The 16,640-nt window shown below is 37.1% G+C and overlaps 1 protein-coding gene across 3 annotated transcripts in view; it reads left to right on the top strand.

Moving 5' to 3' along the window:
• Positions 1 to 16,640, top strand: part of KDM1A (lysine (K)-specific demethylase 1A) — an 89,265-nt gene that overhangs the window by 48,422 nt on the left and 24,203 nt on the right. For 2 of the 3 annotated variants that reach the window (XM_006862327.1, XM_006862328.1), the window contains exons 3-7: positions 1,920 to 1,979; positions 7,101 to 7,234; positions 10,484 to 10,562; positions 12,012 to 12,104; positions 15,102 to 15,208. In XM_006862327.1, the coding sequence (XP_006862389.1) occupies positions 1,920 to 1,979; positions 7,101 to 7,234; positions 10,484 to 10,562; positions 12,012 to 12,104; positions 15,102 to 15,208 (473 nt within the window). The remainder of the gene's footprint in view (positions 1 to 1,919; positions 1,980 to 7,100; positions 7,235 to 10,483; positions 10,563 to 12,011; positions 12,105 to 15,101; positions 15,209 to 16,640) is intronic. The other variant, XM_006862329.1, reaches the window with a different exon arrangement.

The following is a 16,640-nucleotide window of genomic DNA, read 5'->3' as shown; positions in this document are numbered from 1 at the left end:
ATGACATATAGTGGGAGAAGATGGGCATTGATAGAAATGTACATGACATATAGTGGGAGAAGAGAAGGAAAATGATAGAAATGTTGTGTGCCATCTAGTTGGTTCTGACTCATAGTGACGGGTTTGAACCACCAACATTGCAATTAGCAGTCTAGTGCTTATCCTACAGTGCCACGTGGGGACTCCAATGATAGAAAATGGAAGAATTAAATAATTCAGACGTTGGCTAGCTTAAACATGTTGTTTTTTGTTTTTTTTCCAGAAATGGTGTGGTGCCTTCACAGTTGCTTTCATTCTTTGCCAAGCCAGAAGCATAATTTGAGAGAGAGGAACTATGTTATTTTTATACTTAAATGTTATTCTTGGATGCTATGTTTATTTCTGAGTCTTCCCCACCCCTTTTATCAAATACAGTTTAATGTTTTGATCTAGCTTGGGTCTATTTGGAACCAAATCAAACAATGACAATAATTAATAAATTGACATTAAGAAGAAAATCTATAAATTTTTAAAATGAATAAATGGAGAGCTTATTAAGTTAACATTTCTGGTTTAAACATCAAGTAATTTTTGAAGTGCAGGGTCTACATTTTAAAGCTAAATTTGCAGGTTACATATATTTATGGATGCCATCTCTTGCTATGTCCTTTTTGAAGGGCTGTCAACAACAAATCGTATACCCTGTGCCTTGAAGAACCCTTCTTCAGACAAGAATGTAGTAAAATAATTTTAGGATGTAATTCTATTCTACCTTCACAGCAGAGCATTTACCTTCTAGCTTCACATTCTAATATCACTTATCAATGATCAATTTTATTAATTTATCCATTATCTCTTTTCTCTAAATATCTGTTTCCTTCACATACTTAAAGATGAAGATGTTACTTTATTTCTCACAGACATTGGCGCATTCTCAGTAAGAGTCTGTGTTTAACTAATCTGCTTTCTATTTGAGATAGCTCTTTTAAAATCAAATGTTTAATGAAACTTGTCCAGATTTAAATCATTGGGGAGGTACTTTCATATCTTCAAAACATCACACTAGTTTTTTCATAGTGTATCAGGTGGCTCAAAGCTTATATAGCATCTCTCTTGGTGATTGATTTTGGAAGCATCTGGAAGATAGTCTGTCCTGATTTTTACAGATTGAACTTTCAAGCTTTGATTTTTTTTTTTTTAAGTTATTTCCACACATTAGTCAATAAGGAATATTTCTTATAAGGCATATTTAGCTTGCGGTAGAAGGTCTCCCAAGATCTTGTCTGCTCCTCCCTCCCTCCTTCCAGAGTGTGTGTCTATCTGCATTAGTTGGCATATAACTAACTGTAGGGTATCTTAGGGTATATTCTAAAGTTCTGCTAAGGAAGAACTGGCCAATCAGCTCTAGAATGTCTTGTATATGAAATATCCTTTGGAGTTGCATCTTATAGTCTCCCTTGAATAGATGACATTTTTCATTAAAAGTATCCATCTTTTGCTTATTGTCTTATATCCTTTTAAGGAAGAAAGATAAAGTGATATTGAGCTGATGCTGAATTGTTACAACTCTAGATCCTAGAGACCATGCCACATCCTTTCTCAATCTAGCAGTGGGTAGTAAAAGACACTTGGAATCCTGTTTTTTCCCCATCAACCTTGACTGTTAAGCAATACTCGCAAGTATTTAGCGATTAGAATCGCTTTGTACTTTGTTCCACTGCCTTTTGACCAGAATCACGTGTGTAAAGAAATTTCCTGACCAGAATTCAGAAGACTACGCTGTGATTCCCTGGGCCTTGATTCCAGAAGAAGGAGCTCTCTGAAAATGGGTTTACTAGTTGGTGGTGAATTCATGAGTCGCCAACTACTAGGCCTTTATGTCCAGATGATATCTTAATTTATGGAGTAAGGTCCCTGAGTTCTCCTCTTTCCTTCCACAGGGCAAGCAGGAGGACTTCAAGACGACAGTTCTGGAGGGTATGGAGACGGCCAAGCATCAGGTGAGGGTGGCACTAGATGCTTGCCACTGAGTAGCAAGAGCCGCCAAGTCAGGGATTGATGCTTGCAAGTGTTTTTGGCTGTGGCATCCACATTTTAGCCAGAAGCGCAGGGGAAATTTAACCCACCGGATAGAGAGAGTGTAGTCAGACCAAAAGCAAGCAAAACCTTCTGAAGTCCTCAGGCCGATCTCAGCCCTCCGCTCTTCATGTTTTTGAGGAGGTGGTGTGTGCTTTTCTTCCCAATAGCCTTTATAGTAATAGTAAACATGATATAAAATACAGATTTAGCAATCATGGGACCTTTAATAAAGAGATACAGCAGTATACACAGAAGCCATAGGCTAGAAAGTCTTTACAAAAACAGGTCTGAAAGGCAGTCTCGGATTTTTATAGTCAGAGGAATTATGCAGGCAAGTAACATCTTAGAAATGGTTGTTAAATGGTGTTGGGGACATCAATTAACATTACATTGCAGTTTAAAATTGTGTTTTTCACATGAAAATTGTCTCTTTTTAAAGTCTGTCTAAAATACTTTAATTCTAGGCCAGACAGCATGAGCTTTTCACCACTAGGAAAAAGCAAAGAGTTAAATAATTTATAGGGGTCAACATGTGGAACGGTTAAAGTTTGTTCCAGCAATCCAAGATAGCATGACTGGATTTCAGCCTATGCTTCTTAAAGAATGTTTTGTGTGTTGCAGAGCTCAAAGCTAGTTAATATATACATTTTGATAGAACTGGAATAGATACTGCTTTCAGAATTTGTCACTTTTCAACTGTTTTCAAATCACTTATCTGTTGTGGTTGCATATAGCAGGTCCAGGGAATATGTATATTTTACTCTCTTGAGTCAAAGTAGTTCAATGTTAGTGCAGAAATTCATAATTAGGGGATATAGAATATTAGAAGTAGATATCTGTAAATATTATTCCAAGGATTAGAGGTTGATAATCAGTACATATTTGCCTTCATTCAGAGGCTGTATCTGTTGTAGATAAATCTTTAAGAGTGCTTTTCATTAAATGATGTACACTTAGACCATCTATAGTACCTGTTGAAGATCAGGGATGACCTTTCAAACTTTAATCTTGAAGAAAGAAGTTGAGATTTCATCTGTTGCTTTTTTTTTTTATGAATGAATATTTATTCTTGCTTATGTAAATAGGATTTATTGTTGAAAGTAAAAACAGACTTTCATGTAAAACCGTACACCTACTGATTTACTTAACTTTTAAGTGTTTGCAGGAATGGTGGTGACTGTTCTAAACTCTTCAAGGTTTCTTTTCAGGTCTTTGTCATGCTCAGAAGCATACATTGGGAGTTACCAATTAGAATTAGAAACATGTGGTTATAAGGCATCAATGTTCTCTTAATGAAACTAAATGACCTTCATGGGTTTCTTGCTTGGGGGCCAGGGTCATTTCTTGACTTCTTAAAATTCACATCAAGTTGGTGCATACATCTTAGATTGGGAAGGGAACTTGAAGTCATCTGGCCAGGCTTCCTGTCTTTAAGCAGACAGTAGTGCAACACTCCTAGTTTATGGATTGGGACTTGCAATACAAAGTTAGACCAGGGATACACCAACAGCTGTGGAGGAGGAGTGAAAACCCAGGAGTCTTGGTTTTAGTGCATGAACTATTCCTTTTACCCTCCCTCATAGGCTATTTAAAATTGTATTTACCCTAAAGATCAAAATCCTAAAGCATAAGGAATCATCTGATTCTTCTTTTTTCTTTTTCTCTTTTCTTCTGTACTTAATTCTTTTTGTTATTAAACCACAATAGGGCTTAATATGGCACATCTACAGTTTTCTGATTTTAAGTAGTCTTATATGTAGCTTCCATCTGGTTTTTGTTTTCATTTTCAACTGGAAATCTGGCTGTACAGCTAGCTGTCTCTATGGAAAAAAATCAAAGGTGAATTATGTGAATTCCTTTCTGTCAAATGCTACCTGTATCATAATCAGAATCAGGGGAAATGATTTCATGGAGTAGAGGGCCTATCCTCACATTCTTAACCTCCACCCATTATTTCCCTAAATATTTACAGTGTTTTTAGATAAAATGTTAGCATGTCAGACCAGTAGAAAGGGCAGTTCTGTTTTAGCATGATTCCATTCTGAAAAGTGTTGATAGAATTTCCTGTGTGAAGTAGTGAGCAAAAAGGAATTGAACAGGGAACAAGAGTGGCATATAGGTAGCCATTGTTGTTGTGATTTGTTGTGAAGTGCCATCAAGTCAGTTCCGACCCATAGTGACCCTGTAGAGGGTTTCCAAGGAGCAGCTGGTGAACTTGAACTTCCGACCTTGCAGTTCAAATGGCTTTGCAGTCTGGCGCATTAACCCACAGTGCCACACCACACCATAAAGCTTATTAAATTTTTAGGTAGCAACTTCTTTGTTACCATCTAAATTTCTAGAATATTAGATTCCAAAGCACAAAATTATATTCTAGAGCCATGTGTAAATTACTTACGAATTATCTGTACTAGTGCTGCCTCCTTCAAATAAGGGTATTATTAAGATCAACTGCATTCTTTAAGGTTTTTCCCAAAAATGAGATAGGAATGAGTTACTCATACAAAGTAGTTTATTCACTTTGAAAACATATAAGAATAATATTTTGGTTTAACTTCTGAACACTTCATGTTCTAAATGAACATATTTTTTTGTTTCTTTTGTAAAAGGCTAGATTCTCCATGCTTACTGGTTGGATAAAAATTGGTGGAGCCCCTGAGACTATGGTCCTTAGTCACCCTTCAAGTCTGAAAGTAAACTCACCCCCATGGCTCAATTTTCAGCCAAACAGTAGACTATGAGGGGAACAATAACACTAGTGAGGTATGCACACCTAAATAATCAACCATTTGAGATTACAAGGGTAGTATTTATCCAAGGACAAAGTTCAGAAAGGTTAGGAAAGGAGGAAGAATGGGAACCAGAAACACAGGAGGAAGTGGGATGAGTGATGTTACATTGTGGGGATTGCAGTCAGTGAGCTGAAACAAAATGTGTGTGAATTGTTGACTGGAAAACTGATGTGCTCTGTAAACTTTCACCTAATTCATAATAGAAATTTTAACAAATAAATAAATTAGATTTTTACTTTACAGGCTTTTCATCCTGATTTTGGTAATGGTCTTCATTTCTTGAAATAAATAATAGTCTTCATCTTTACAAACAAAAGAAAAAAAAAGGAAGGAAATGTTAGTAAACATTTTTAAAGTTTTTAAAGACCAGTTTATATACATATAAATTAATGCTGGCATATTTAAGAATAACTAGTTTTTGCAGTTGTCTAGAGGAGAGATGGAGAAAAATATTATTCTAATCATGTCTTGATGTTACCAAATGACTTTTTGCTTAAATCCTTTTGTTAAACTTTTATGCTTGATTTGTAGATACTTTGAAACTGTCACATGATTTGTAGTTGAGTAATAAGGCAAATAAATTTCTCAATGTTACATATTCTCAGGATTCCCAAAGTTAACCAACTATATGTTGTTGTTGTTGTTAAGTGCCGTCGAATCGATTCAGACTCATAGCGACCCTACATAGGGTTTCCAAGGCTATAAATCTTTATGGGATCAGAAAGCCTCATTTTTCGCCCTCAAGTAGCTGGTAGATTTGAACTACTGACCTTTCAGTTAACAGCCCAATTCCAAACCCACTACACTAACTGGGCTCCTTCTTGTTAGGTGCTGTCAAGTCAGTTCTGACTCATAGTGATCCTGTATAGGGTTTCTGAGGCTATAAATCTTTACTAGGAACAGAAAGTCTCATCTTTCTCTTACAGAGCAACTGGTGAGTTTGAACTGCTGACCTTGTGATTAATAGTCCAGTGCCACTAACTCTCTTCTGATTTAGTAATAGGAGGCTAAATATTTGTCTCCTCTCTGTGTACTGTAGTTGAATAGTATTTTCTCCTTGTCTCCCAGAAAAATGTGGCCTATGTTAGCAATAGATATTTTTGCTGGGCTTCTTGTTAACCGTAATTTCTTTTTAGGTAGTGTGGTCTGCTTTAATGTCGTTGTGGAAACATACCCCTCAGTAGCATAGCTCTAGTTTTCTAAGTTACATCTTTACTTGCCTTATTCTTTTTATTCTTCCAGCTGTACTAATGTCTTTTTTCCTTTAATTTTGTTTCCATTATCAGTGCGTCTAACTTCTTGCAGTATGTGCTTTAAAATAATTAAATATGGATATTAGTGCATATTTTGTTACTTATAAACTTATAACTCCAGTGGTGTTGAAGTTTGAAACTCTTTAAATTGTGTTTTAAATTGTTACTTTTATAGGCTTGGAGGTTAAAGATACCTTTATAAGGTGTTCTTAGAAATACATTTACATATGTTTTATTTGCAGTCTATATAATAAAACATCTCTAATTTTTCTACCAGAAAAAAGTTAATTTCTTGCTTGCTTTCTTATAATTTATTCTGCTTAATTCCTCTCACTGCTTGTCAGCATTGAATTAAGAGAGCTAGTAGTTGTTACCGTTGATGGTATCGTGTATTTCCTACGGTTGATTATGAAGCCTTAGTGGAGTTCTCTGTTTTCCTTGCTGTGATCCCACAAGCTGTGACTGTATTTTTAACCCCAGCCTCTTTTGCTCCCTTGTTAGTGCGCTTTCCTTTATTCTAGTTCCTTTTTTTTGTTTTTGTTTTTTTGTTTATTGTGATTTGGGCAAAGGTTTACAGAGCAAATTAGTTTCCCGTTCAATTTATACACATTTTGTTTCATGACATTAATTGCGATCTTTTTGTTCTAGTTGTTTAGTTTTCAATTTTATTGTGCATTATTGGTGCGGTAAATTATTTAATTAGAGTGTCATCCATTATTAAGAATTATTTTATGGCTGAAGAAGATATTCTAAATGGCTTGTTATGTTTTAGAGCTGTATTGTCTCACTTACTTGTAAACTATAAATTTTGGATTGTTAAGCTCAAAAGAGTAGCTAAATTTCTGTTATATTTTGTTTCTGAGACAAAAATTCAGGTCAAATCAGCCTGAATGAGGCAAAGGTGTACAGAGTTGTTCAGGTAAAAAGGAGTGTGAGACGTAATCATTCTCTCTCATCTTGCACTTTTCCTAGACGTCCTCTGCTTTCTTTGCTCTAGGTGTGGAGGGAGCAGCTTTCCAGAGCAGACTCCCCCATGACCGGATGACGTCTCAAGAAGCTGCCTGCTTTCCTGATATCATCAGTGGGCCACAGCAGACCCAGAAAGTGTTTCTATTCATTAGAAACCGCACAGTAAGTTTCCATGCCAACTTGTTTTCACTCAGATTATAAAAATTTTATGTTACTATTATAGGGAATATGGAAAAAAAGGAAAAGGAGGAAAGAAGTTATAAATTGTCAAAAATACTACATTACCCAGGGATAACTACTAATAGTTATGTTTCCTTCAAGTCTTTTATTATTATTTTTGTATATATAATTATTATTTTTACAGAATTGAGATTCTACTACATGTATTTTAGGGAATCCTTTTTAGACTTTATAACCTCATAGATAAACATTCACCTTTTATTTAAAATAAAAAATATTTTTACTAATAATCACTTTGTCTTTCCCTCCCCTGATAAGAGAAACCCCAATTCTGTTCTAGTGATGAGGTACAGTCTAATCCTATTTGGTTTTTCATTGTAATTTAGATTCAACTTAATTTTAGTAGGATTTCAAGGTTGATTTTATATTGCCATAATATTTCGTCTGTCAGCGGGGTCATAGTTTAACTGTTAGACATTTAACTTTCTAATTTTTTCCCTTATTATTAATTACATTTTTTAACAGCTTTATACATTCTTGACTCAAGAAGGTGTGAACATTTTTGTTTGATACTTGTTAGCAAATTGCTTCCCTGAAAGCTTAACCGTTTGATAACCCACATTGCCCATCCCTGTTTGTATTAAAATGTGATGATCTTTGCTGCTATAATAAGCCCAGACCTATCTCATTTAATTTATATTTCTTCATTTATTATTGTTGTTGCTCTTAGGTGTCATCGAGTCAGTACCGACCCATAGCGACCTTATGCACAGCAGAACGAAACACTGCTCTCTACTGGGCTAACCTCATTACTGTTGCCACACTTGAGTCCATCAATGCTGCCACTTGGCCAATCCATCTCGCTGGGGGTCTTCATCTTTTTCTCTGACCCACCACCGTACCAAACATGATACCCTTCTCCAGTGACTGGTCCCTCCTGACAATATGTCCAAAGTATGAGATGAACTTTGGCCATCCTGGCCTCCAAGGAGCACTCTGGCTGCACTTCTTCCAAAACGGATCTGTTGGTTCTTTTGTCAGCCCATGGCACTTTCAGTATTCTCCTCCATAACTCCAAGGCATCAATTCTTCTATGGTCTTCTTTATTCACTGTTCATTCACATTTTTTAGTTGTTTGTAATTCTGTGAATTTTTCTTTCATGTCCTTTGTTGTTGTTAAATGCCATCAAATCAGTTCCGACCCATACTGACCCTGTATAGGATTTCTGAGGAGTGGCTGCTAAGTTTGAACTGCCAACCTTGCGGTTCAAACGACCTGATGGTTGAGTGCTTGCTTATCCTAAAGTGCCACACCAGCACTAGCATCATAAATTCTTTAACCATGGAGTAGAAGAGGGCAAGGTGTATTCAGGCATATTTATTGTTTTCACTGATGAAACAAAGTAGAAATTTACATAAATACGTAGCTCAGAGTTGTCATTTGACATTTCTGCCTTTTAACTACCACTAACTTCTTTTGTCTCTGATTTTAAAACTGCAGTCTTATGATTAATGATTTGGAATCTATGATACAAGCCTGATTCATAGGATGTGAGGAGCTTGGCCTTAATGTTTACTTGGGAATTTGATTTTCCCTTGACAATGGCCATAGAGACAAGTGGGGGGAGTGTATGGATTTGGGCCCGTCCCTTTCTGATGTGGTTTATTTACACACAACCAAATGATTCAGTGGTTGAGACTTGTCTGTGGACAATTTACTAATTTTGAGTTAAGGCTTTACAGAGCATTTAATCTGTCTTATATTTTATAAATACAAAAAGAGGGGGGCTTCAAAAAGTTTGTGGAATAAGGGAATATTTTCCACACACTTTTTGAGGCCTCTTCAATGTATTTATGTGTAAGTTTTAAAGAAAATTCATATTAAGTGCCCAAGTTTGTGACTTCCCCCTGTATTTAGGAAGACAGTAATCTGGTTGTTGTCTTAATGCATGGTTGTTGTCTTCTCTGTGACAGCATTGTAGGCGTCTCCTTAATGATGGAACCAGCTGAGAGTCCTTAAGGCTCAGACTAAGGCGTCCTCTCTGCTCGTCCCTGTTTTTCTCTAGGACCTTTCTTCTGCACATTCAGCTGAAATTATCACCACCAGCAGAGGTCTCCAGACTGTAACACTCCTCCAAGCTCCAGACTTTATATCTAGCTGCATATGTCTCCTCTTTAATGTTCATAAGTAAATGTTTCAAGTCCTCTTCACTTGCAGCGATCAAGGTTGTATCATCTGCATATCGCAGGTTGTTAATGAGTCTTCCTCCAATCCTGATGCCACGTTTTTCTTCATAGAACCCAGCTTCTCGTATTATTTGCTCAGCATACAGGTTGAATAAGTATGGTGAAAGAATACAACCCTGTCTCACACCTTTCCCAATTTTAAAACATTCAGTGGTCATATGTTCTCTGTTCGAACAACTGCTTCTTGGTCTAGGTACAGATTTCTTAGAAGTACAATTAAGTGTTCTGGAATACTCATACTTTTCAATGTTGTCCATAGCTTGTCATGCTGTGCATGGGGTCGCTATGAGTCGGTTCCGACTCGATGGCACCTGACAACAACAACAACATGTCTGCTCTTGGTTGTATTGAAAATAAACTCTTGATAGCTCTTCTTTCATTGAATAGCATACCAACTCAATTAGTTGTATGAGCCAAAGTTGAGGAATTATCATTGGCATTTCTTTTTTCACCCATCTTTATATATTTAATTGATCACTAGATCTTAAGGATTTTGTCTCATCCAGTATCCTCTGGAAGCATATGTTGTTGTTTAGTATCGTGGAGTCGATTCAGACTCATAGTGACCTTGCACAGGGTTTCCGAGGCTGTAAATCTTTATGGTAGTAGACTGCCTCATCTTTCTCCTGCGGAACAGCTGGTAGTTTCAAACTACTCACCTTGAGGTTAGCAGCCCTATTCGTAACCACTACACTACTGGAAGCATATACCCCCCAGGTTAATTTCTAGTAATTCCTACTAACTGAATGACCTTTGCAAGTTACTAGTTTTTCTTCTCCTTTGAAGTAAATATCCTCCAGCTTCTTCAATAGTTTACTAATTTGACCTGCTTTAATTCATTTCTTAAGTCAGAAATATAACCCTTACTGTTTTAATGTAGGGAAAGCCCATATTCGAGGCTTTCAAGTTTAAAAGAGGATATTAAAGATGGTAAATGAGATATGTCTATTTGCTTGTAATACAGTTTCTGTCATTTAAATGCAGTTGCAGTTATGGTTGGATAATCCAAAGATTCAGCTAACATTTGAGGCAACCCTCCAACAATTAGAAGCACCTTATAACAGTAAGTAGTCAATTCAGTAGAACCAGTTTGGGATTCGATTATAAAAGTTGGTATATGCTTCTAGGAGTCTCTTGGTTGATGATATTTTCATTTTAATTTCCATTTTGTTGTTCTGTGCACATATGAGCTTTTATAGAAAACGTGTTTTGTGTATTTGTGTATGTTTTCCTGGTCTTTACATTGTATTGGCAAATGAATGTGCTTAAGACGTTGCTATATTATTTTATTCGTTTTATGATCCAAATTTTGGTTCATAGAAAAAATTTTGACACTGTGTTCACTGGCTACCTGGCTTTCTCATTTCCCAGTTAACCACTAGCTTCTTGTGACGTTTTTGCCAAAATGTGTGGTATAACTACAGTTGACTCTTGAACAGTACAGGTTTGAAATGCGCGGGTTCACTTTTATGCAGGTTTTTTTCGTCTTCTTTAAATTATGCGTGATGCAGTCATCTCAACTTGAACAGTTCATCTCTCCGGTAAATTGTGTATCAGAGTAAAAAGTGATCTCTCGCAGTTCTCACATATTTTTCATTGTGTTTAGTGCAATGACGTAATGTTGAATAACACCATGGGGCCCATACAAAATGCCACTAGTGATGCTAGAAGTGCTCCCAAGAAGCAGAGAGAAAGGCATGGCTTATAAGAAAAAGTTGACTTGCTTGATGTGTACCTTAGAGTTCTGTAGCTGCAGTTGTCCACCATCTCATGATAAATGAATCCCTCATCAGAACCATTGTAAAAAAAAGTTTGTGAAGCCATCAGTGTAACTACACCAGCAAGTTTAAAAATCGTGTACTTTTTGTAAAATAACCTTATCTTGTATTGAAAATGCAGCTTTTCTGTGGATGTAATATCTAATACACATAACCTATAAAGTATGTTTAACTGACTGCTTATGTGATCATAAGACTTCAAGTCAATAATAGGCTATTTTAGTGATGGTGGTTATGTGCTGTGGAGTCGATTCCGACTCAATAGCGATCCTGTACAGGGTTTCCGAGGGTGTAAATCTTTATGGGAGCAGAAAGCCTCATCTTTCTCCCACGGAACCACTGGTAGTTTCGAACTGCTGACCTTGCAGTTAGCAGCCTAATTCGTAACCAGTATGCTACCAGAACTCAATTTATGTTCTTGGAAAATCAGAAGCTATACATAGATTTTCAACTGTGTAGGAGGTTGGCGCTCCTAACCTCTGTGTTGTTCAACTGTGTTTTTCAAGGGTCAACGTAGTTTTTAAAGTTTTTGTTTATAAATGTTATGTTGGTTTTCAAATTTCTGAATTACGTAATTTCAGACTACTTTGCAGAGTAGTTCTAGGAATCAGTCACTTTTTAAGAGTAGCCTGAACTGAATTGTATAGAATAACTTCATGGTAGAGAAGTAGAAGAATTAGAAGAAATTTCTGTATAAACTGTTAAAACATTTTTTAAATTCAATATTTCTATAGGTGATACTGTGCTTGTCCACCGAGTTCACAGTTACTTAGAGCGTCATGGTCTTATCAACTTTGGCATCTATAAGAGGATAAAACCCCTACCAAGTAAGTACCTGGCTTAATGAATTTCATGGTCTTAAGTTAGAACTCTAGGATATTATTTTATATTCATGATACTGTTAGCACTGTCTTTTGATTTTAAAATCTATATTTAGAGTCAAATTATTCCCAAGGTTATCTCCTTAGAAGTCAGTAAGAATTTTCTTTAACCTCATTTAATGTTGTTCTTGTAGGTGCCATCAAGTTGGTACCGATTCATAGAGAACCTATGTACAACAGAACGAAACACTGCCCACTCCTGGGCCAACCTCACAGTTGTTGCCACGCTTGAGCCCATTGATGCTGCCCCTTTGCCAATCCATCTCACTGGGGGTCTTCATCTTTTTCTCTGATCCTCCACCTTGCCAAACATGCTATCCTTCTCCAGCAGCTGGTCCCTCCTAACAATATATGTGAAGTATGAGAGACGAAGTTTGGCCATCTTGACCTCCAAGGAGCACTCTGGATGCACTTCTTCCAACACAGATGTTTGTTCTTTTGGCAGTCCATGGCACTTTCAATATTCTCCTCCAACATCATAACTCAAAAGCACCAATTCTATGGTCTTCCTTATTCACTATCCAGCTTTCACATGTATATGAGGTTATTGAAAATGCCATGGCCCCTTAGTCCTCAAGCTGACATCTTTGCTCTTCAACACTTTAAAAAGTTCCTGTGCAGCAGATTTGCCTAATGTGTTTGATTTCTTAACTGCTCCTTCCATGAGTGTTGATAGTTGATCCAAGAAGAATAAAGTTCTTGACAACTTCAATTGTTTCTCCTTTGATAAGAATGTTGTTTATTGGACCAGTGGTGAGGATTTTTGTTTTCTTTACATTGAGAATGCAATCCATACCAAAGGCTGTGCTCTTTGATCTTCATCAGTAAATATTTTAAGTCCTCTTCACTTTCAGCAAGCAAGGTTGTGTCATCTGCATATCGCAGGTTGTTAATGAGTCTTCCTCCAATCCTGATGCCATGTTTTTCTTCATAGAACCCAAATTCTTGGATTATTTGCTCAGCATACAGGCTGAATAAGTTTGGTGAAAGAATACACCCCTGTTGCACATATTTCTTAATTTTAAACCATTCTGCATTCCCATGTTCTGTTTGAACAACTGCCTCTTGGTCCATGTACAGATTCCTCATGAGCACAATTAAGTGTTCTGGAATACTTATACTTCACAGTGTAGTCCATAGCTTGTCATGATTCACACAATAGAAAGCCTTTGCGTAGTCTTTGCATTGTTTGATAGATTTAAAATAAAGGATCATAGATTTCCCTTTTGGTTGTTTTACGGGAGCAGAAAGCCTTATCTTTCTCCTGTGGAACAGTTGGTAGTTTCGAACTCTGCTGACCTTGAAGTTAGCAGCCCAACTCGTAATTACACCATTATCAGAGCTCCTTAAAAGCAGAGAATACCAGAAAAATGTTTACCTGTGCTTTATTGACTGTGCAAAGGCTTTTAACTATGTGGATCCTAACAAGCTATGGTTAACATTGCCAAGAATGACCATTCCAGAATACTTAATTGTGCTCATGGGGAACCTGTATACAGAACAAAAGCAATCTCATTCAGATAGAACAAGGGGACACTGAATGGTTTAAAATCAGGAAAGATGTGCACCAGGGTTATATTCTTTCACCAGACCAACTCAGTATGTTTGATTTTAGCAAATAATCTGAGAAACTGGAAAGAATATGGCATCAGGATTAGAGGAAGATCCTTATGATCTGCAATAGGCAGATGATACAACCTTGAAGAGGATAAATATCAAAGACTACAGCATGTCATGATAAATGGAGAAAAGCTTTAACTTGTCAAAGACTTCATTTTGCTTGGACACAAAATAAATACTTACAAAAACAGCAGTCAAGAAATCAGATACAAAATCAACACTCATGGAAGCAACAGTCAAGAAATCAAAGAATATATTTATTGCGTTAGGCAAATCTACACAAGGCTTCTTTAAAGTGTTTAAAAGCAAAGATGTCAGTTTGAGGACTAAGGTATGCCTGACTCCAACCATGGTATTTTTAATCACTTCATATGCATGTGAAAGTTGGACAGTAAACAAGGAAGACTCTAGAAGAATTGATACATTTGAGTTAATGCTGTTGGAGAGGAATGTTGAAAGTACCAAGGACAGCTAGAAGAACAAATAAATCTGTGTTAGAAGAAGTATAGCCAGAATATTCCTTAGAAGCCAGGATGGTCAGACTTTGTCTCTTATACTTTGGACATGTTATCAGGAGGGACCAGTCCTTGGAGGAGGACATTATGGTTGGTAAAGTGGTGGGTCAGTGAGAAAGAGGAAGACCACCACCCTCCCCCACAACAAGATGGATTGGCATAGTGACAGCAGCAATGAACTCAAGTGTAGCAATAATTGTGAGGATGGCCAGGCATTATTTCATTCTGTTGCTGCACATAGGGTCGCTGTGAGTTGGAATACTCAGTGATAACTAACAACAATGACAGCAGTAGTATAGTCACTTTTGATGCTTTAAAATTATTTCACAAAGAGGTACTACTTAAGACTATATAAGTAGAGCTTAAAGGAAAAACTTAACCCCAGTATAAATAGGTTGGTTTTTCCAACCTTGTGTCCCTATGGAGTTTATAAATAATGTCCTCTAGAAAGCCAGTAGGTAGGAAGAGTTTGAGTGTGAATATAATTACTTTGATGCTTTTAAATTATTAGGATATAAGCGGTGAGATAAAGCAGAGTACTTACATTAAATAAGGATCACAAGGGATTTTAAGATAATGGATTTGATTTCTAGTTTCTCAACTAGTAAATTAGAGTTTATGTTTCAAATATTTTCTGATTTGTATCTAGTTTCAAACTTTTGAAAATAACTTGGAATTGTTTGTTTTCTGTAAGATAATGCGACATACTAGAAAGTATGACATGCTAGAGGTTTTCGTGATTTTAAAAAAATGCAATCTCTTAAGCTACAATATAATATTCTAATTCTTGTTTATTTTTTGCTTTTAGCTAAAAAGACAGGAAAGGTAATTATTATAGGCTCTGGGGTCTCAGGCTTGGCAGCAGCTCGTCAGTTACAAAGTTTCGGAATGGATGTTACACTTCTGGAAGCCAGGGTAAGAATTTTATATACGGTTTTAGAAGCCTGACATAATGGAAACCTAAAGGAATTATTATCTGTCACAAATTAAAGAGTCATACAACTTCAACTATCTAAAGTATTTTAGTTGTTAAGTGTCGTTGAGTTGTTTCAGAAGTATTTTAGGCAGTCTTGGTGTGGTGCTGTAGGATAAGCACTGGACTGCAAGGTTGGTTGAACTGCATGGTCAGTGGTTCAAACCCACCAGCCACTCCTCAGAAATCCTGTAAGTCTGAACCCACACTATGACACTTAACAATAGCAATCTTATATTTGATAAAGTATTTTTTATTATAAAGCTTTGAGAAGTGCTGAATGACTGTTTAGAATGATCCAGCTACCCTTTTGATGGATCGTTTCAGGTCACTGTTTGTTTCTTGCAGTTAACTTTCAAGTTTGGGACCTTCATGTCCACATTCTTTGCCACAGGTAGTTATTGTCTGTAGGGGAATAGGGTGAACTATGCCTTCTTGGATGATCGAGGAAGAGTTGTTTCCCTGGCAGCAGCCATCTTTTCAGACTTGATAAATCAAGATGCTGGTGCCCTTCTCATCAACCCTAGAGAAAAATGGGAACTGAAGGGCAAGATTGTGGTACCGTGGGGAGAGAGCATCACATCACCTCAGTATTTGGGGAAATAATTTTAAATTTCATTATCTTCCAGTGGTTTAAAGACCTTCCAGGATCCCCACTTTTTTTTTTTTTTTCAATGTTTTATTGTGAATTATGTGATAGTTTACATGGAAGAACATTAGTTTTATATTCATCCTATCATATATCATTTTACTGCCATGGTTACAGTCCCCTCCATGCATCATCAACTAACCAAAGGTTATACACTGCAAACCTGGTCCCCCACCCTGTCATCAGCACACAGCCCCCCTCCCTCTCAAGTCCCCAGCTGTTCATCTCTCCACATCATCATCTCTGCCTCCATCTCAGGCATCACTGCTTCTCTGGCTAGGGTCCCGCTCTCCGCTCTTCTCTCCTCAAGGTCCCAGAGACCTCTGCTCCTAGACTGCAAAGTTAATCACTCCCCTCCTTGCTACAAAACATCTACCTTTACATTTCCAACCCTCACAATCAGTTCTGATAACAAATCACTATTGTATTACAAGAGACCTATCCGCATTTCCTTTCATCAGCCCCGCCTAGTCAGATTGGATACTACTCAGTGGAGGTATTCTACCTTCTGCCACACCCTCTGTATCTAGGTTCCTTCTTGAAAGCTTGTAAACTAGTCACTTCTTGCCTTTGTAATCCCCCACCCCCCACCCCCGCCTTTGGGTAGCCAATGCCCAAATTGCCCATCCTTGTCTACTCTGTGTATGGAGGGGGTGGGAATGATCCTTGCTGTAAAGATTTGTTCCCTCTTTTGAGCTACTGCATCCATAGGTGTAGGTCAAGTT

Source organism: Chrysochloris asiatica, unplaced genomic scaffold (genome assembly GCF_000296735.1).
Source record: "Chrysochloris asiatica unplaced genomic scaffold, ChrAsi1.0 scaffold00047, whole genome shotgun sequence".
NCBI classification, from domain to species: domain Eukaryota; kingdom Metazoa; phylum Chordata; class Mammalia; order Afrosoricida; family Chrysochloridae; genus Chrysochloris; species Chrysochloris asiatica.
The sequence above is the reverse complement of the archived record's forward strand: the minus strand, read 5'-3'. Positions and strand labels throughout refer to the sequence as shown.